Source organism: Dryobates pubescens, chromosome 1 (genome assembly GCF_014839835.1).
Source record: "Dryobates pubescens isolate bDryPub1 chromosome 1, bDryPub1.pri, whole genome shotgun sequence".
Classification (NCBI taxonomy): Eukaryota; Metazoa; Chordata; class Aves; order Piciformes; family Picidae; genus Dryobates; species Dryobates pubescens.
This window is the reverse complement of record NC_071612.1, coordinates 884,826-904,392: the sequence shown is the minus strand read 5'-3', so window position 1 is coordinate 904,392 and position 19,567 is coordinate 884,826. Positions and strand designations below refer to the sequence as shown.

The 19,567-nt window shown below is 64.5% G+C and overlaps 1 protein-coding gene across 1 annotated transcript in view; it reads left to right on the top strand.

The window, feature by feature from the left end:
* The window catches only part of GRM7 (glutamate metabotropic receptor 7), a 205,752-nt gene that overhangs the window by 123,768 nt on the left and 62,417 nt on the right, over nt 1–19,567 (top strand). The window contains exons 3-5 of the mRNA XM_054179927.1: nt 370–511; nt 1,732–1,886; nt 15,235–15,375. Of these exons, the coding sequence (XP_054035902.1) occupies nt 370–511; nt 1,732–1,886; nt 15,235–15,375 (438 nt within the window). The remainder of the gene's footprint in view (nt 1–369; nt 512–1,731; nt 1,887–15,234; nt 15,376–19,567) is intronic.

Below are 19,567 nucleotides of genomic sequence, written 5' to 3'. Positions count from 1 at the left end.
CTCTCTCCCCTCTCTCCCCTCTCTCCCCTCTCTCCCCTCTCTCCCCTCTCTCCCCTCTCTCCCCTCTCTCCCCTCTCTCCCCTCTCTCCCCTCTCTCCCCTCTCTCCCCTCTCTCCCCTCTCTCCCCTCTCTCCCCTCTCTCCCCTCTCTCCCCTCTCTCCCCTCTCTCCCCTCTCTCCCCTCTCTCCCCTCTCTCCCCTCTCTCCCCTCTCTCCCCTCTCTCCCCTCTCTCCCCTCTCTCCCCTCTCTCCCCTCTCTCCCCTCTCTCCCCTCTCTCCCCTCTCTCCCCTCTCTCCCCTCCCTCTCCTCTCCCCCTCCCTCTCCCCTCTCCCTCTCTCCCCTCCCCTCCCCCCCCCCCCCCCGTCCCAGGCGGGCTGTGCATCGCGCAGTCGCTGCGGCTGCCCCCGGAGCGGCAGGCCAGGAGCATTGACTTCGACAGGGTCATCAGGCAGCTGCTGGAGACCCCCCAGGCCAGGGCCGTTGTCATCTTCGCCAGCGATGAGGACATCAGGTGAGGAGCCGCGGGGGGGCCGTGGGGCGGCAGTGGGGCTGGGCGGGGACCCCTCCCGCAGCCCCAGGCCTCATCCAGCCTGGCCCCGAGCACCCCCGGGGGCAGTCTGCTGGTGCTGGGTGGCTGTGCAGGGAGCAGAGAGCCAAGGGCTGGGCGGCGAGGTGGAGGTGTCTGTGGGCAAGGGTGCTGTGGGGCTCAGGGAGCTCCGGAAGGGGAGGCTGGGGGAGACCTCCCTGCCCTCTGCAGCTGCCTGCCAGGAGGCTGCAGCCAGCCGGAGGCTGGGCTCTGCTCCCCTGCCTCGGGTGATGGAAGGAGAGGAAATGGCCCCAGGCTGCACCAGGGGAGGCTCAGGTTGGAGAGGAGAAAGAGTTCCTTAGCTGCAGCAGTGGTCAGGGCCCGGCTCAGGCTGCCCAGGGAGCTGGTGGAGCCCCCAGGCCTGCAGGGGTGCAGGGAACCTGTGGCCATGGCTCTTGGGGCCAGGGTTTGGTGGCCATGGGGGGGTTGGGTTGCTGGCTGGACCAGGTCAGCTCAGAGGCCTTTCCCAGCCCAAAGCATTCTGTGAGCTCCTGGGCTCTGGGTCAGGCTGAAGAGGCTGCCCAGGGAGGTGGTGGAGTCAGAGCAGACCACAGAATGCCTCTGGCTGGAAGGGACCTCCAGGGTCAGCCAGCACTGAAGGGTCACCAGGAGAGCCTGAGCTCCAGGGCTGCTGCAACACCTCCAGGGCAGGGGACTCCAGCACTGCCCTGGGCAGCCTGCCCCAGTGCCTGGGAGAGCTCAGTGCAGAGCCAGAGCAGGCTGCACAGGGTGAGCTGGGCTGGGCTCAGGATCCCAGTGGCAGGAAGCAGAGTCGAGAGAGGTTCAGCCTGTGCTAGGGGGGTGCAGGAGCTCAGGGCTCGGGGGGCAGGGAGGGGCTCTGGGGGCTTGCAGGGGCTCTGGGGGCTTGCAGGGGCTCTGGGGGCAGGCAGGGGCTCTGGGGGCAGGGAGGGGCTCTGGGGGCTTGCAGGGGCTCTGGGGGCAGGGAGGGGCTCTGGGGGCTTGCAGGGGCTCCAGGGGGCTTGCAGGGGCTCAGGGGCTCTGCTGCCTCTGCTCTTCCTGCACTGCTTTCCCCCCAGCAGTTTCTGTGCCAGTTTGCAGCTGGATTTTGGCAGGGGGGGGTTGGACTCGGTGACCTCTGGAGGTCCCTGCCAGCCTTTAAGGTTGCTTCTGTGCTTCCTCCACAGGCAGATCCTGGCAGCTGCCAAGAGAGCAGACCAAGTGGGCCACTTCCTCTGGGTGGGCTCAGACACGTGGGGCTCCAAGGTGAGCCCTCTGCTGCAGCAGGAGGATGTGGCAGAAGGAGCCATCACCATCCTGCCCAAGAGAGCCACCATCGAGGGTAAGGCTTCCCCTGCTTGCTGCAGTGCTGCTGGTGCAGAGCTGGTGCCCAGCAGGGCGTCCTGGCTGTGTCCTGGGCTGGCAGTGTGCAGCCATGGGGTGGCACAAAGGGCATCAGAGCTACATGGAAGGGGGTGGGTTGGAAGGGACCTCAAAGACCTGCTCCAGGCCTCCAGCACCCTCACACCAAACAAGTTTCACCTCCTGGGCTCCACTCTGTGCCCCTTGTGCTGCCCCTGGGCACCATGAGCAGAGCCTGGCCCCAGCCTCTTGCCCCCCACAGCTCCTTCAGCTCTTGCTGAGCATTGCTCAGCTGCCCTCTGGGGCTGCTCTGCTCCAGCCCCCCCAGGCTGAAGGATGTTGAGGGGGAAATGCTTCCAGCAAAGCAGCTGGTGTGGGAGAGGAGCCTCCAAGGAGCTGAGGTGCTGGCAGAGTTTGTTCAGCAGGACCCTGAGCCCCTGGGTGGCAGGGGGGGCACAAGCTGCTGAGGTCCATGCCTGGGGCCTGAGCTCCTCACACATGATGGAGCCACAGAGTGGCTGAGGTTGGAAGGGAGCTCAGAGCTCCTCTCCTCCACCCCCCTGCCATGCCCAGGGACCCCTCTCAGCTGCACTCAGCTGCTCAGGGCCTCATCCAGCCTGACCTGGAGCACCCCCAGGGAGGGGACAGCCACAGCCTCCCTGGGCAGCCTGTGCCAGAGCCTCCCCACCCTCACTGCCAGGAACTTCTCCCTCAGCTCCAGTCCCCCTCTGCCCCCCTGGGCTCCAGTCCCCTGAGGACAAAGTGATGCCCTGGAGGTGCTCAGTGCCTGTGCTGCTCAGCTGGCAGCTCCAGGCTGCCCCCCAGCTGGGCAGCCATTTGTGAGAGGCAGGATGCCAGAGCTGATCTGGCAGTGCTGTGACAGAGCCTTGGTCACCTAACAGGAACTGAACTAAGAGCCTCCAGCCCAGCAGCTGTGTGCCTGGGGGAGCAGACAGCCCAGGCAGCAGCTCTGCAGCAGCAGGGAGGTTTGCTCCTGCAGGAGCTCCAGCTCCTTCTGCAGTCCACTGCTGGTTCCCCTTCTTACCTCCTGCAGACCCAGCCCTGCCTGCTGCTTCACCAAGCCAGGCTCAGCCCAGCCACACTTCCAGGCTGGGTGCAGGGGGGCTGGCAGCAGCCCTGCAGAAGAAAGAGCCTTGGGGGTGCTGAGCAGCTCCCCAGGAGCCAGCAGTGCCTCCTGCAGCCCTCAGGCAGCTGAGTGCTGGGCTGCAGCCAGGGCAGGGTGGGCAGCAGAGGGGATCCTGCCCCTGGGCTCAGCTCAGACCTCCCCTCCAGCCCTGCCTCCAGTTGTGGTGTCCCCAGCAGGAGGAGGACACAGAGCTGCTGCAGAGGGTCCAGAGGAGGCCACAAAGGTGATCCAAGGGCTGGAGCAGCTCTGCTGGGAGCACAGGCTGAGGGAGCTGGGGCTGTGCAGCCCGCAGAGAAGGTTCCAGGGGGACCTCAGAGCTGCTGCCAGGAGCTGAAGGGATCCTGCAGAGCTGGGGAGGGACTGGGGACAAGGGCTGGGAGTGCCAGGGTGAGGGACAGTGGCTTGGAGCTGGGAGAGGAGAGAGTGGAGAGGAGGAAGGAATCCTTGGCAGTGAGGCTGGGGAGAGCCTGGCACAGGCTGCCCAGGGAGGCTGTGGCTGCCTCCTGCCTGGGGGTGCTCAGGACCAGGCTGGATGAGGCCCTGAGCAGCCTGTGCTGGTGGGAGGGGTCCCTGCCCAGGGCAGGGGGTTGGGGCTGGCTGAGCTTTGGGCTCCCTTCCATCCCAGCCCACTCTGTTCCTGCTGCCCTCACTGCCATGCAAAGCCAACCTTTGCCTGTGGCTCTCTCAGCTCTCATTCTCCTCAGCTCCTGATAGGCTTCATCCCTTTTAGGGTTTTTTTTAAGCCCTGGAGGCATTTTCCTGTCTTATTTCCCCATAAATAGGCAAAGTTGATAGACAATGAAGCTTCCTCCCTCTGCAGAGCAGGAGGCTTTTACAGGCTTCTCACACTCCATCCATCCCTGAGGGCTTCTGACACGGAAACAAAACAGCTGCTAAAAGCTCTCAGCAGCAGCAACTTCCCGACTGCATCTCCAAGTGTTTGCCTTCTCCATTACAGCTCAGCGGGCAGGGAGGGAGGGAGGGGAGCAGGAGCTGTGCTCTGGGACTCCAGAAGTGATGGCAGCCGGGGGGGGAGGGTCCAGGTGCAGGCAGATAAATGCCAGCTGCAGGGATCGCTGTCCTGAGTGTGCCTGCAGAGATGGCTCCCACAGAGCAGGGTGGGAGGGATGGGAGGGAGCCCTGGAGCTCCCCCAGCCCCCTGCCCCAGCAGGGCTCCCACAGCAGCTTGCCCAGCAGCACAGTGCCCAGGGGGGGTTGGGAGCTCTCCACACCAGGAGACTCCACAACCTCTCTGGGCAGCCTGCTCCAGGCCTCCAGCACCCTCACAGCAAACAACTTTCTCCTCCTGCTCAGATGGAACCTCCTGGGTGCCAGTCTGTGCCCACTGCCCCTTGTGCTGTCCCTGGGCACCATGAGCAGAGCCTGGCCCCAGCCTCTTGCCCCCCACAGCTCCTTCAGCTCTTGCTGAGCATTGCTCAGCTGCCCTCTGGAGCTGCTCCTCTGCAGGCTCCCAGCCCCAGGGCTCTCAGCCTCTGCTGCTCCCAGAGCTGCTCCAGGCCCCTCAGCCTCTTTGCAGCCCTTTTCTGCCCTCCCTCCAGCAAGTCTCTGTCCTTAGCAAGTGGGGAGCTCAGGAACCCCTCCAGGGAGCCCACAGAGACCTTCCAGCTCAGTGACTTGAGCACCCTGAGGGCTAGAAGTTGGCTGGCTGCATTTTCAGGCTGGGTGTTAGGAAGAGATTCTTCCCAGCCAGAGAGGTTGGCCCTGGGGATGTGCTGCCCAGGGAGGTGGTGGAGTCCCCAGCCCTGGAGGTGTTTAACAAGAGCCTGGCTGAGGCCCTTGGTGCCATGGTTTGGTTGCTCAGATGGTGCTGGGGGAGAGCTTGGACTGGGTGATCTCAAAGGGCTTTTCCAGCCTGGTGAACTCCATTCTGTTCCATTCTGTTCTGCACTTGCAGCCATGGAGTTATGGAATCATGGAATGCTTTGGGCTGGAAAGGGCCTCTGAGATCCTCCAGCTCAACACCAACCCAGCCCCACCATGGGCACCAAACCCTGGCCCCAGTGCCATGGCCACAGGGCTCTGGAGCACCTCCAGGCATGGGGACTCCCCCAGCTCCCTGGGCAGCCTCTGCCAGGCCCTGACCCCTCCTGCAGCACAGAGATTGTTCCTCCCCTGGCACCATTTCAGCCCTTTCCTCTCCTATCCTCTGCTTTGGGGCTGAGGAGGCTGCATCCTGACTGCATCACATCTGGCCTTGTGTCCCTTCTTGAGGAGCAGCTGCCAGGCAGCAGGTTCCCATCCTGATGCCCCTGGCTTGTGTTTTCCCTCCCAGAAAGGGGAATGCACTCAGGCAGCAGCAGGGTTTGCCCTGGGTGTGAAAGGAGAGGCAGAGCCCAGCAGCCCAGGGTAGCAGTGGAGCTGTCGAGAGCAAGTGCTCCCTGGGCCCTCTGTGGCTGCTCTGGAGGGCTCAGGCTGGTCCTTACCTCCTCCAGTCCTGCTCATCCATCCCTAATTGCCATCTGCACCCTCCATCTGCTCAGGCCTCTGAGGAGCAGGAGGAAAGGGATGGGGAAGAGCACTCAGCAAATTCCCACTCTCCAGGCCCCAGCATTTCCCCTTCCTGACCACTTCTGGTTCCTTTGCTTCCCCCCAGGGCTCCATGCAGTGCAGCCTGTGCCTGCCAGGGGTTTCCAGCTCCCAGCATTTCCCTGCTCAGCCCAGCTCTGGTTCCTGGTCCTGCCCCCAGGGCTCCATGCAGTGCAGCCTGTGCCTGCCAGGGGTTTCCAGCTCCCAGCATTTCCCTGCTCAGCCCAGCTCTGGTTCCCTTTCCTGCCCCCAGGGCTCCATGCAGTGCAGCCTGTGCCTGCCAGGGGTTTCCAGCTCCCAGCATTTCCCTGCTCAGCCCAGCTCTGGTTCCCTTTCCTGCCCCCAGGGCTCCATGCAGTGCAGCCTGTGCCTGCCAGGGCTTTCCAGCTCCCAGCATTTCCCTGCTCAGCCCAGCTCTGGTTCCCTTTCCTGCCCCCAGGGCTCCATGCAGTGCAGCCTGTGCCTGCCAGGGGTTTCCAGCTCCCAGCATTTCCCTGCTCAGCCCAGCTCTGGTTCCCTCTCCTGCCCCCAGGGCTCCATGCAGTGCAGCCTGTGCCTGCCAGGGGTTTCCAGCTCCCAGCATTTCCCTGCTCAGCCCAGCTCTGGTTCCCTCTCCTGCCCCCAGGGCTCCATGCAGTGCAGCCTGTGCCTGCCAGGGGTTTCCAGCTCCCAGCATTTCCCTGCTCAGCCCAGCTCTGGTTCCCTCTCCTGCCCCCAGGGCTCCATGCAGTGCAGCCTGTGCCTGCCAGGAGTAAGCACTCCTCAGGAACTGGCATTTCTGTGCTGGGTGAGGCTGTTACCCATCTGGATTGTCTGCCTGCCTGCATGGAGCCTGCTGTGGTTGCTTTGTTTCTCTTCCCTGCCTGTGATTGTGGTAATTGCATTTGGCCCTGGGTGCCAGGGAGCTGGGGGCAGGCATTTGAAGGTCCTTTCATCATCCAGCCAGCAGCCTCCTGCTCCCCAGCATCTCCTCATGCCTTGCTTTTGATGCTGACATCAACTCCACGAGCAAGAGGCCTTGACTCCCTCTGTAAGTCGAGGGGAACAAACTCAATTAGCAGGATGCAACTCAATTAGCCCCGGGGGGGCATGGCCTGAGCAGCAGCCCAGCCTGGCAGCCTCTGCTCTGGGCAGGCTCTGGGGGTGTGGGGCAGGGCTGCAGCTCAGCACCAGCTGCATGCTCAGAGGGCCTGGTGAGAGTCCTCCCTCCCTCCCTCCTGGCCCAGAGGGTTGCTCTGCTTCCACTCCTCTGAAGCAGCTTTGTAACCTTCAGTCTATGTTCAGTGGTGCCAGGGAAAGGCTCCTGATGAAGATCCCTGGGAGCAGAGGGCACTGCAGCTCCCCTGCCCTCACCCCAAGTATGTGATGCAGCCTCACACTCATGGAGCTTCTCTTCCTCCTCAGGTGGAACCTCCTGGGTGCCAGTCTGTGCCCCTTGCCCCTTGTGCTGTCCCTGGGCACCACTGAGCAGAGCCTGGCCCCAGCCTCTTGCCCCCCACAGCTCCTTCAGCTCTTGCTGAGCATTGCTCAGCTGCCCTCTGGGGCTGCTCTTCTGCAGGCTCTCAGCCCCAGGGCTCTCAGCCTCTGCTGCCCCCAGAGCTGCTCCAGGCCCCTCAGCAGCTTTGCAGCCTCCCCTGGACCCTCTCCAGTCTCTCCTGAAATGGGAAGCCCAGAACTGGACACACTGGTCCAGATGTGCCCTGACTGGGGCAGGGTAGGGAGGGAAGAGAACCTTCCTCAGCCTGCTGCAGGTCATCCTGCTGCATCTTGCCTACAGCTCCCTGCAAGGAGGCTGCAGCCAGGTGGGGCTTGGGCTCCTCTCCCTAGTCTCAGGTGGTAGAAGGAGAGGAACTGGCCTGAAATTGTGCCAGGGGAAGGTTAGGCTGGAGAGGAGGAACAACTCCTGTGCTGCCAGAGTGGTCAGGGCCTGGCACAGGCTGCCCAGGGAGGTGCTGGAGTCCCCATGCCTGGAGGGGGTCCAGAGCCCTGTGGCCATGGTACTGGGGCCAGGGTTTGGTGGCCATGGCTGGGCTGGGCTGGGCTGGGCTGCAGCTGGGCTGGGCTGGGCTGGGCTGGGCTGGGCTGGGCTGGGCTGGGCTGCTGCTGGGCTGGGCTGGGGTGGGCTGGGCTGGGGTGGGCTGGGCTGGGTTGCTGCTGGGCTGGGCTGGGCTGGGTTGCTGCTGGGCTGCTGCTGGGCTGGGCTGGGCTGCAGCTGGGCTGGGTTGCTGCTGGGCTGGGCTGGGCTGGGCTGGGCTGGGTTGCTGCTGGGCTGGGCTGCAGCTGGGCTGGGCTGGGCTGCAGCTGGGCTGGGCTGGGCTGGGCTGCAGCTGGGCTGGGTTGCTGCTGGGCTGGGCTGGGCTGGGCTGGGCTGGGTTGCTGCTGGGCTGGGCTGCAGCTGGGCTGGGCTGCAGCTGGGCTGGGCTGCGGCTGGGCTGGGCTGGGCTGGGCTGGGCTGGGCTGGGCTGCTGCTGGGCTGGGCTGGGCTGGGGTGGGCTGGGCTGGGCTGGGCTGCTGCTGGGCTGGGCTGCGGCTGGGCTGGGCTGGGCTGGGCTGCTGCTGGGCTGGGCTGGGCTGGGCTGGGCTGGGCTGGGCTGCTGCTGGGCTGGGCTGGGCTGGGCTGGGCTGGGCTGCTGCTGGGCTGGGCTGCAGCTGGGCTGGGCTGCGGCTGGGCTGGGCTGCGGCTGGGCTGGGCTGCGGCTGGGCTGGGCTGGGCTGCTGCTGGGCTGGGCTGGGCTGGGCTGGGCTGGGCTGCTGCTGGGCTGGGCTGGGCTGGGCTGGGCTGGGCTGCTGCTGGGCTGGGCTGCAGCTGGGCTGGGCTGCGGCTGGGCTGGGCTGCGGCTGGGCTGGGCTGCAGCTGGGCTGGGCTGGGCTGCTGCTGGGCTGGGCTGGGCTGGGGTGGGGTGGGCTGGGCTGGGCTGGGCTGCTGCTGGGCTGGGCTGCGGCTGGGCTGGGCTGGGCTGCTGCTGGGCTGGGCTGGGCTGGGCTGGGCTGCTGCTGGGCTGGGCTGGGCTGCTGCTGGGCTGGGCTGGGCTGGGCTGCTGCTGGGCTGGGCTGCGGCTGGGCTGGGCTGGGCTGCTGCTGGGCTGGGCTGGGTTGGGCTGGGCTGGGCTGCAGCTGGGCTGGGCTGCGGCTGGGCTGGGCTGGGCTGGGCTGCTGCTGGGCTGCGGCTGGGCTGGGCTGGGCTGCTGCTGGGCTGGGCTGGGCTGGGCTGCAGCTGGGCTGGGCTGGGCTGGGCTGCTGCTGGGCTGGGCTGGGCTGGGCTGCAGCTGGGCTGGGCTGGGCTGGGCTGCAGCTGGGCTGGGCTGCAGCTGGGCTGGGCTGCGGCTGGGCTGGGCTGGGCTGGGCTGCAGCTGGGCTGCGGCTGGGCTGGGCTGCAGCTGGGCTGGGCTGCAGCTGGGCTGGGCTGGGCTGGGCTGGGCTGCAGCTGGGCTGGGCTGGGCTGCTGCTGGGCTGGGCTGGGCTGGGCTGGGCTGGGCTGCTGCTGGGCTGGGCTGGGCTGGGCTGGGCTGGGCTGGGCTGGGCTGCTGCTGGGCTGGGCTGGGCTGGGCTGGGCTGGGCTGCAGCTGGGCTGGGCTGGGCTGCTGCTGGGCTGGGCTGGGCTGTGGCTGGGCTGGGCTGGGCTGGGTGAGCTCAGAGGCCTTCTGCAGCTGCAGCAGCTCTGTGATGCTCTGAGCTGTGTCTGGGCAGGACTGAAGGTCTCCCCTCAGGACTCTTTGTGCTTGGGATGAGTTTGGGCTCCGGGACGAGCTCCGAGCGAGGGCTGGGGCTGAGGGGCAGGGGCCCAAGGGGCACAGCTCCTTCCCTTCCCCCTTGGGAAGCCTCAGGGCTCGGAGGTGGGGGAGGGCAGTGCAGCAGAGGGCACAAAGTCAATCTGCCTGTCCCCGGGGGGGGAAGCCAGCAAGGCCTCTCTCTGCAGCCCTTGCTGCAAGGCTGAGCTGTCTGCATCCCAGGAAGGCATTCAGGCAACTGCAGCCCACAGAGAGCCTCTCTGCAGCCCACTTCAAACAAGCCTCTGAAATCCTCTGTGACTTATTTATCCTTGCTGAGCAAGCCAGGGAAGGGAGGGAGGACCTCAGAATCCTGCAAGCAAAGCAAAAAGGGACAACAAAGGAGCAAGCTGGGGGCTCTGGGGAGAGGGAGATGCAAGCAGAGCAGCCCTGGGTGCAGGCAGCACCTTGATGGCCCTGCAGGAGCTGTGGGAGGAGTGTGGAGGGAGGGAGGCTGAGAGGAGACCTCTTGCCCTCTGCAGCTCTGTGGAGGGAGCTTGGGGCCAGCTGGGACTTGGCCTCCTCTCCCAAGGAGCCAATGAGGGAATCCCAGAATGGTTTGGGCTGGAAAAGGCTTCTGAGGCCAGCAAGAGTCCATCAAGAGGGAATGGCCTCAGGCTGCAGCAGGGGAGGCTCAGGTTGGACAGGAGAAGCAATCTCTGTGCTGCAGCAGTGGTCAGGGGCTGGCAGAGGCTGCCCAGGGGGTGGTGGAGTCCTCATCCCTGGGGGTGTGCAAGGAGCCTGTGGCCATGGCTCTGGGGCCAGGGCTTGGTGGCCATGGAGGGGTTGGGTTGGTGCTGCACTGGGTGAGCCCAGAGGCCTCTGCCAAGCCCTGCCAGGGTGCTCTGGGTCGGGGTCACTGCACTGAGCTGCCCTGTGGCAGCTCCCAGAGCACATGGGCTGGGCAGGAGAGCACTGCAGGCCCCGGAGAGAGGCAGCAGCTCCCCAGGCTGGGGGCTTAATGAGGCTTAATTGTCCTGCTTCCTGAGCAGCCCCAGAGCCCTGGAGGTCGGTGCTGACACAGGCAGGGGCTGCTGCTCAGCCTGTGCCAGGGGGCTGGCAAACACCAGGGCTGTCCTCATCTCTGTCTGCCTCAGCATCAGCTGCTGGGCTGCTGCCAGCTGCACCTCCCCACTGTGCCCCTGCAGGAGCCACCTGCCCACAGCTCACCTGCCTGGGCTGGGGCTGCCCTGGCCTGGGCTGGGGCTGGGGCTGCCCTGCCTGGGCTGGGGCTGGGGCTGGGGCTGCCCTGCCTGGGCTGGGGCTGGGGCTGGGGCTGCCCTGCCTGGGCTGGGGCTGGGGCTGCCCTCCCCTGGGCTGGGGCTGCCCTGCCTGGGCTGGGGCTGCCCTGCCTGGGCTGGGGCTGGGGCTGGGGCTGCCCTGCCTGGGCTGGGGCTGGGGCTGCCCTCCCCTGGGCTGGGGCTGCCCCAGTCTGGAGCCTCTGCTTTAAGCTTGTCTGAGGAACAGCTCTTCCACCTCTCTGGCCTCTGCTTTATCCTTACCTGCAGGGTGAGGACTGGGAGATCCCCAGAGACCCCCTCCAGCCCCAAGCAGAAGCTCCCAGGGCAGGTTAAGTCTAAAGGGACCCCTGGAGATGCTCCAGCCCCAGCCCCCTGCCCCAGCAGGGCTCCCACAGCAGCTTGCCCAGCAGCACAGTGCCCAGGGGGGGTTGGAAGCTCTCCACACCAGGAGACTCCACAACCTCTCTGGGCAGCCTGCTCCAGGCCTCCAGCACCCTCACAACAAACAACTTTCTCCTCCTCTCCAGATGGAACCTCCTGGGTGCCAGTCTGTGCCCCCTGCCCCTTGTGCTGCCCCTGGGCACCACTGAGCAGAGCCTGGCCCCAGCCTCTTGCTCCCCACAGCTCCTTCAGCTCTTGCTGAGCATTGCTCAGCTCTCCTCTGGGGCTGCTCTTCTGCAGGCTCTCAGCCCCAGGGCTCTCAGCCTCTGCTGCCCCCAGAGCTGCTCCAGGCCCCTCAGCATCCTTGCAGCCCCCCCTGGCCTCTCCCCAGTGGTTCCCCATCCCTGTGCCTGCCACCTCCCCCCTGAGGAAAGTCTCCTCTGTGCCCCTGCCTGGTGTGGTTTCTCCTCTGGAGCAGCTGCCCATGGCAGAGGCATCCTCAGCCTTGGAGCCTCACCTGCTGATTTCTAACTGCAATCACCTAATCAATTGATGAGCCCTGACCTGATCAATGCAGTGCTGGGGCTGGGGGCATCTCCCTGAGAGGAGCAGGGAAGCAACCAAAGCTGCTGAGGGCTGGGAGGCATCACCCACCCTGGCCCTGGCCCTGGGCTGGGCTCCTCCAGCCCCCAGCCTGGCTTTGGGTCTCTCCCTTTCATTTCTCTCCCTCTTCCTAAGCAGATTTTCCTCCCCAGGTAGATCCTGGGGTGGGGAAACCACTGCAGCCCTTGGGTGGCATCAGCCCTTGGGTGGCATCAGCCCTTGGGTGCCAGGGGAAGGATTCCATCAGATCTCTGTGACTAAAATGTAATGAGAGCTTTGTTGCCCCCTGGGAGCCCTCCCCCAGGTAACTCCCTCCCTTGGAGGCATCTGGCAGGGAGGGGGGCAGGGAAATCTGCCCCTTGGAGGCATCTGGCAGGGAGGGGGGCAGGGAAATCTGCCCCTTGGAGGCATCTGGCAGGGAGGGGGGCAGGGAAATCTGCCCCTTGGAGGCATCTGGCTGCAAAGCCAAAGCTGCCTGTGTGCAGCCTGCTGGGCAGGGAGCGCTGGGAGCTCGCCAAGGGTGGCCCTGAGCCTCCCACAAGGGTAAGCAGAGATCATTCTGCCTTCCACTCTGAAGAATCCTGCTTTGGGGGCCTGGCTGTGGGGTTTTGCTGGGCCTGGGTCACCCAATTCCCCTGAGCCCCTGCCCCCAGAGCTCTTGTGCTTGGCAGCAAACATCTGAAGTTGCCTCCATGCCTTCAGTTCAAACAGATTAGGCTTAAGCCCAGGCTCAAGGCTGTGGCTATCAGGGGGCCCAGGATCCCAGCTGGGGGTGGTTAGGGATCATGTTAATCCCCCCCTCAACGAACAGCTTCTATCCTCAGGCAGGCACTCGAGGTGTCCTGCTGGCCCCAGAGCCTCTGAGCACAGCCTGTGCCTGCAGGACATGAGGAAGGGGCACTGCAGCCCTGCAGGGGCAGCCTGGGCTGCAGCAGCACGGGGAGGGGATCCTGCCCCTCTGCTCTGCCCCCCCACCTGCAGCACTGCCTCCAGCCCTGGGGCCCCCAGCACAGGAAGGACCTGGAGCTGCTGGAGGAGGCCACAGAGATGGCCAGAGGCTGGAGAAGCTTCTCTGTGGGGCCAGGCTGGGAGAGCTGGGGCTGTGCAGCCTGCAGAGGAGAAGGCTCCAGGGAGAGCTCAGAGCAGCTTCCTGAAGGGCTCCAGGAGAGCTGGGGAGGGACTGGGGACAAGGGCTGGGAGTGCCAGGATGAGGAACAATGGCTTGGAGCTGGGAGAGGGGAGGCTGAGACTGGGGATGAGGAATGAATCCTTGGCAGTGAGGCTGGGGAGAGCCTGGCACAGGCTGCCCAGGGAGGCTGTGGCTGCCTCCTGCCTGGAGGTGCTCAGGACCAGGCTGGATGAGGCCTTGAGCAGCCTGGGCTGGTGGGAGGTGTCCCTGCCCATGGCAGGGGGCTGGAGCTGGCTGAGCTTTGGGGTCCCTTCCATCCCAGCCCATTCTAGGGTCCTCTGCTCTGCAGCACATCAAGCAGGTGCCCAGTGAGGCATGAAGCCGGTCAGGGAGGTCTGGAACCCTGGGCTGTGCCTTCCCCCTGCCCCTCTCCCTGTGCCTTGCCCCTGCTGGTCACCAGGCAGTGCTGATCAGAAGCTGCCCTCTGCTCCCCAGGGCTCTGCCTTCCTTCTGCAGGAGGCAGGGGGGTCACTAAAGCAGCCCAAATCCATCAGGGAGGAGGCTGCTGTTTGTTGTTAGATCTGCAGAGCTTGGGAGCAGAGCTGCAGCGATTCCATCACAGTTTGATCAGAGCTTCATTGATTTTTGCCTCAGGAAGCTGTGGAGCACCAGCCCCACAGGTCAGGTGCCTTGGCACTGAGCTCTGCTCTTCCTAAGCCAGCTGGAGGCAGCAGGTTTTTGTCCCACTGTCCCCTTGGGGATGTGCTTTTAATTGCCACAGAGGCATCTGGGGCTCAAACCAGGTGGCCCTGAAAGGTCTCTTCCATCCCCAACCAGTCCATGAACCTTCAGGAGCCAGCTGAGGGCTGCCCAGGGCCAAGCCTCTCCTTCCCTGGCTGCTGTGCCAGCAGCACTCTGTCCCTGCTGCCTTCCAGCCCCAGCCCTGTGCTCCTCCATCCAGCTCCTGCCTCTGGTTCCCATCTGGTGCTGAGCCCAGGCTGGGCCTTGCCCAGTGCCTGCCCCCAGCATCAGTGGTGCCAGTGGTGCCCTCCTTGCCCTCAGGGCTGGGCTTGGCTCTTGGGTTGTGTCTCTGTGTCTCCATCCCATGGCATTGTTCTTCTCCCCAGCCCAGCTGCTGGAGTTTCTCTCCCAGCCCATCAGCCTCTCTCCCTTCTTCCCTCTGGGAGTGCACTCAGGCGGTGCCCAGCCCAGCCCTGCCCCTTGGTGCTTCTGTGCCCCTAGAAGCTGTTGGTGGCTTGGGGAAGAAGCTGAAGCCCTCACAGGGCTCTCCTCAACCCACCCCAGGAGGTCAATTCCCAAAGCCTGGCAGCTCCTGGTGCTTCAGAGCTGCCTCTGGGGAGCTCTGCCCTCTCAAGGGCTTCTGCAGCTCTGTGGCAGGAGATGAAGGGGAAAGGACTGCTCCAGCCCCAGGCAGGGGTGCAGGGGAGGGCCAGGGGGGATGAAAGTGCCTCCTCTGCAGGGCTGGGAGGTTAATTACTGAGTTAGTCCTCCTGAGCTCAGCCTCCCATCAGGTCACTCACTTTGGTTGCTGGTTGGCTCCTCTCTAGTCTGTGGGGCTGGCTTTGAGCCCTTCCCTGTTAATCCTCTGCCTCACAGATCTGTCCCAGCCTTTCATCCCTCACTCCTAGGGGCACAGGATGCAGCTGATCAGGTGAAAGGTTCAGGGCTGCTTCCCTTGCACAGCCCTGCTGGGCTGCACAGAGAGGGGGACAGGGGCTGGGGGTTGCAGGAGGTCTCAGGAGAGTGTTCAGCACTGGCTCTGGGCTGCCCAGCTCCAGGGAGGCAGAGATCTGCTGGAGAGAGTCCAGTGCAGAGCTGTGAGGGTGCTGAGGGGACCTGAACAGCTCTGCTGTGAGGAAGGGCTGAGAGCACTGGGGCTGAGAGCCTGGAGAGGAGAAGGCTGAGAGGGATCTGATCAGTAAATCCCTGAGGGGTGGGGGGCAGGAGGAAGGGGCCAGGCTCTGCTTGGGGGAGCCCAGGGACAGGACAAGGAACAATGAACCAAGCTGGAACCCAGGAGCTTCCACCTCAGCGTGAGGAGGAACTGCTGGGGGGAGGCCAGGGGAGGCTGCAAGGATGCTGAGGGGCCTGGAGCAGCTCTGGGGGCAGCACAGGCTGAGAGCCCTGGGGCTGAGAGCCTGCAGAAGAGCAGCCCCAGAGGGCAGCTGAGCAATGCTCAGCAAGAGCTGAAGGAGCTGTGGGGGGCAAGAGGCTGGGGCCAGGCTCTGCTCAGTGGTGCCCAGGGACAGCACAAGGGGCAGGGGGCACAGACTGGCACCCAGGAGGTTCCATCTGAGCAGGAGGAGAAAGTTGTTTGTTGTGAGGGTGCTGGAGGCCTGGAGCAGGCTGCCCAGAGAGGTTGTGGAGTCTCCTGGTGTGGAGAGCTTCCAACCCCCCCTGGCTGTGCTCCCGGCTGCCCTGCCCGGGGCGCTGCTGAGCTCCGGAGGAGCCTCCGCAGCCCTCCCCCCTCTGAGTCTCGCCCTGCCCCGCAGGCTTTGACACCTACTTCACCTCCCGCACGCTGGAGAACAACCGCAGGAACGTTTGGTTCGCAGAGTACTGGGAGGAGAACTTCAACTGCAAGCTGACCATCAGCGGCTCCAAGAAGGAGGACACCGACCGCAAGTGCACGGGTGAGGGTCCCCTGCCCCCCTGCTGCCCCCCTGCTGCCCCCCTGCTGCCCCCCTGCTGCCCCCCTCCCCCTGCTGGGCTCTGCTGGGATCCCAGAGCTGGCAGGGCTGGAAAGGAGCTCAAGGCTCAGCCAGCTCCAAGCCCCTGCCCTGGGCAGGGACACCTCACACCACAGCAGGTTGCTCACAGCCACCTCCAGCCTGGCTGCAAACACCTCCAGGCAGGAGGCTTCCACCACCTCCCTGGGCAGCCTGTGCCAGGCTCTCACCACCCTCCTGGGGAACAACTTCTTCCTCACAGCCAATCTCAATCTCCCCACTTCTGGCTTTGCTCCATCCCCCCCAGTCCTATCCCTCCCTGACACCCTCCAAAGTCCCTCCCCAGCTTTCCTGCGGCCCCCTGCAGATCCTGGGAGGCCACAATGAGGTCTCCTGGGAGCCTTCTCCTCTGCAGCCTGCACAACCCCAACTCCCTCAGGCTGTGCTCAGAGCAGCTCCAGCCCTCTGCTCCTCCTCCTGGCCCTGCTCTGGACACCTTCCAGCCCCTCCAGATCCTGCCTGGCACAGAGGCTCCAGAACTGGCCTTGAGCAACCTGGGCTGGCTGAGAGGTCCATGGCAGGGAGGTTGGAGCAGATGACCCCTGAGGCCCCTTCCCATCCAGAGCATTCCATGGTTCTGTGGAGGGCTCTGCTGTGATCCCAGCCCTGGAGCCACCAGCCCCTCCAGCTGGCATCCCCCTTGCTCTTGCCAACCTTTGCTTTCCCCTTCCCTCTCTGCTGGGCTGCTGACAGCAGCAGTTCAGCAGTGGGCTGTGGAAGCACTGCCTGGAATAGTGATCAAAGGAGCTGGGTGGGAACCTCCCATCCTTGATGTCTTCTGCTCCTGGTTTCAGCTGCTGGGGGGGAGTAGGAGTGCTGTGCAGCTCCCCCTGGGAATAGCCTGCTAAATCTGGCACTTGGAATCTCCCCCAGAGGCTGGGATGTGACTAAAAATTGCTGAGAGATCTCCAGGAGGAGTTCTACAAGCATCTCCTCGGCCTCATTTCTGCCTCTGCTTGCTGCTGGGGAGGTGGGAACGGGGACAGCCTGCCCTGGGCAGGCATGGAGCAGGTGGCACCCAGCTGGGTGGCAGTGCTCAGCTGCTGGAGGCTCTGCAGGGGGCTCTGGCCAGGCTGGATCCCTGGGCCAAGGCCATGAGATTCAGTCAGGCCAAGTGCTGGGCTCTGGCCTCTGGTAACAACAAGCCCCAGCAGAACCATAGGCTTGGGGAGCTGCTCAGCAGAGAGGGACCTGGAGGTGTCTGACAGCAGCTGGAGAGGAGCCAGGGGATGCCAGGGGGGCAAGGAGGCCACCAGCAGCCTGGGCTGGAGCAGCAGTGCTGTGGGCAGCAGGAGCAGGGCAGGGATGGTGCCCCTGGGCTGGGCACTGGGGAGGCCACAGCTTGAGGGCTGGGCTCAGGCTTGGACTCCTCACTGCAAGAGGGACACTGAGAGGCTGGGGCAGGGCCAGGGAAGGGCAGCAGAGCTGGGGAAGGGGCTGGGCAGGAGCAGCTGAGGGGGCTGGGGGTGTGCAGCCTGCAGCAGAGGAGGCTGAGGGAGACCTCCTTGCTCTCTGCAGCTCCCTGGGAGGAGGCTGCAGCCAGGGGGGGTTGGGCTCTGCTCCCCAGGCTCAGAGACAGGACAGGGGAAGTGGCCTCAAGTGCAGCAGGAGAGGTTTAGGCTGGAGATGAGGAACAATTCCTCTGCTGAAAGGCTTCTCAGGCCCTGGCCCAGGCACTCCCCATCCCTGGAGGGGTTTCAGAGTGGTGCAGATGTGGCTGCTTAGGGCCCCTTCAGGTTTGGCCTCCCCCAGGGGTGGAGGAGACTGTACCAAAGGGCTTAGAATCCTCGAGCTGGTGAGGCTGGAAGAGAGCTCTGGGAGCCTGCAGTCCAGCCCCTCACCCAGAGCTCCCAGTCCAGCACTGCTGCTTAGCCACCCAGCCACAGCCCTCAGCACCACAGCCTGCAAACCCCTCCAGGGATGGAGCCTCCACCACCTCCCTGGGCAGCCAGGGCCTGAGAAGCCTCTTCTGGCAAGAAACTGTTCCTTATGTCCAACCTGCACCTCCCTTGGTGCAGCCTGAGGCTGACTGCTGTTCTCCTGTCTCTTGTTGCCTGCCAGAGGAGCTTCCTTCCTCTCCACCCCCCTGGCTCTGGAGCTTCCTTTCCTCTCCTTGTTGCTGTGTTTCTCTCCGGTGGAGAAGTGCCTGAGGCTGCTCCACCTCTGAGGAATGCTGATGAGGAGCACTTGAGGCTCTGGGAGGAAGTGAGGCTCAATTATTTGTCATCAGGTTCAGAGGGATCTCGGGGAAGCAAACAGAGCTGGTGTCAGTAAATTGCCTTTGTGTTCCCTCCTCCTGGTGACATCTCAAGGTGCTCCACTCGAGACCCACGCCACAGGAGTGCCTTCTGCTGCAATCACTCTGTGTGCAGCTGTCTGGGGTGGCAGCAGCCTCACTGCTGCAGAGAGTAATGAGCTTGGGTGGCTGCTGAAGATCCCTGAGAGGGGGAAAGGGCAAAACAAGCAGGGAGAGTGCTGAGTGCTCAAACAGGAGGGGATGGAGCTGTGCTGCTCCTCACTGCTGCTCCACAGCAGGGCAAGGAGGCTGGGGAAGGGTCTGGGGAGCAGGGCTGGGGAGGAGCAGCTGAGGGAGCTGGGGCAGAGGAGGCTGAGGGAGAGCTCCTTGCTCTCTGCAGCTCCCTGAGAGGAGGCTGCAGCTGGGGGGGGTTGGGCTCTGCTCTGTGGGGTCAGGAGACAGAAGGAGAAGAAACAGCCTGGAATTGTGCTGGGGAGGGTTAGGAACAATCTCTGTGCTGCCAGAGTGGTCAGGGCCTGGCAGAGGCTGCCCAGGGAGCTGGTGGAGCCCCCAGCCCTGGAGGTGCTCCCTGTGGCCTGGGCAGCTGGGGCCAGGGTTTGGTGGCCATGGTGGGGCTGGGCTGGGGCTGGGCTGGGGGAGCTCAGAGGCCTTCTCCAGCCCAAAGCACTCCATGATTCTGTGACCTGTTGAATGCCCTTAGTGCCTGCAGAGCCCCTGTGCAGAGGTGGTGAGCTCTGTGTGCTGGGTGGGCTCTGCTCTGCCAGCTCCCCTCCCAGGGGCAGGGGAATGGTCAGAGGGGGCTGAGCTGCCCATGGCAGAGCTCTGCCTGGGGGCTGGCTGCAGGCTGGGGGCTGGCTGCAGGCTGGGGGCTGCAGGCTGGGGGCTGCAGGCTGGGGGCTGCAGGCTGGGAGCTGCAGGGAGGCTGTGCCCCAGGGGCAGTCCTGCTGGAGGAGAGCTGAGCTGCTCCGTGGGGATGGTGCAGCCCTGCCACGCAGGGAGCTGGCCCTGGGGGCTTCTCTCCTGCTCATTAGTGCAGGAGAGAGGCACAGAGCTGTTAGCTGGGCAGCCACAGGCAAGTGGAGTCTTGCCTCTTCAAATCATTTGTCCTCACAGTCCTTGTTCCTTCCCTCCTGGCTGTCAGTCAGCTCCTCCCAGCTCCTCCATCCCTACTGCTGATCAACCTCCTCATCAGGGATGGGATGAAATGAATTTCCCCCACTGGTATCCTCCAACCAAGTCTTTGCTGTGAATGGCTCCAAAATATGTCACAGGTTCACAGAATGGTTGGGCTGGAAGGGACCCCAAAGCTCCTCCAGCTCCAACCCCCTGCCATGGGCAGGGACCCCTCCCCCAGCCCAGGCTGCTCAGGGCCTCATCCAGCCTGGCCCTGAGCACCTCCAGGGAGGGGACAGCCACAGCCCCCCCTGGGCAGCCTGTGCCAGGCTCTCCCCAGCCTCCCTCCCCAGAATTTCTCCCTCATCTCCTCTCTCCCAGCTGCAATCCTTTCCCTCCCTGCCTGCCACTCCCAGCCCCTTGCAGGTCTCTAGGGGCTGGCTCCACGCTGCTCCTGGCAGCACCCAGGCCTGCAGGTGCTGCAGGAAGGTGTGCAGGGCTGCTGTGTGGTCAGGAGGCTGCATGCTGCTGCAGGTGCAGCCAGGGGGATGTGTTGCTGCCCTGCTGCTGCTGCTGCTGCTGCTTCCATGGCTGCAGCTCAGAGCTCTTCACAGGCACTAATTGCCTGGGAGGAAGGGCTGGGGAGGTAGGGAAGCAGGATCACACCTTCTGCAGCTGGACAGATTGAATCATGCTGCTGTGACTCAGGCAAGGTGCAACAAGGAG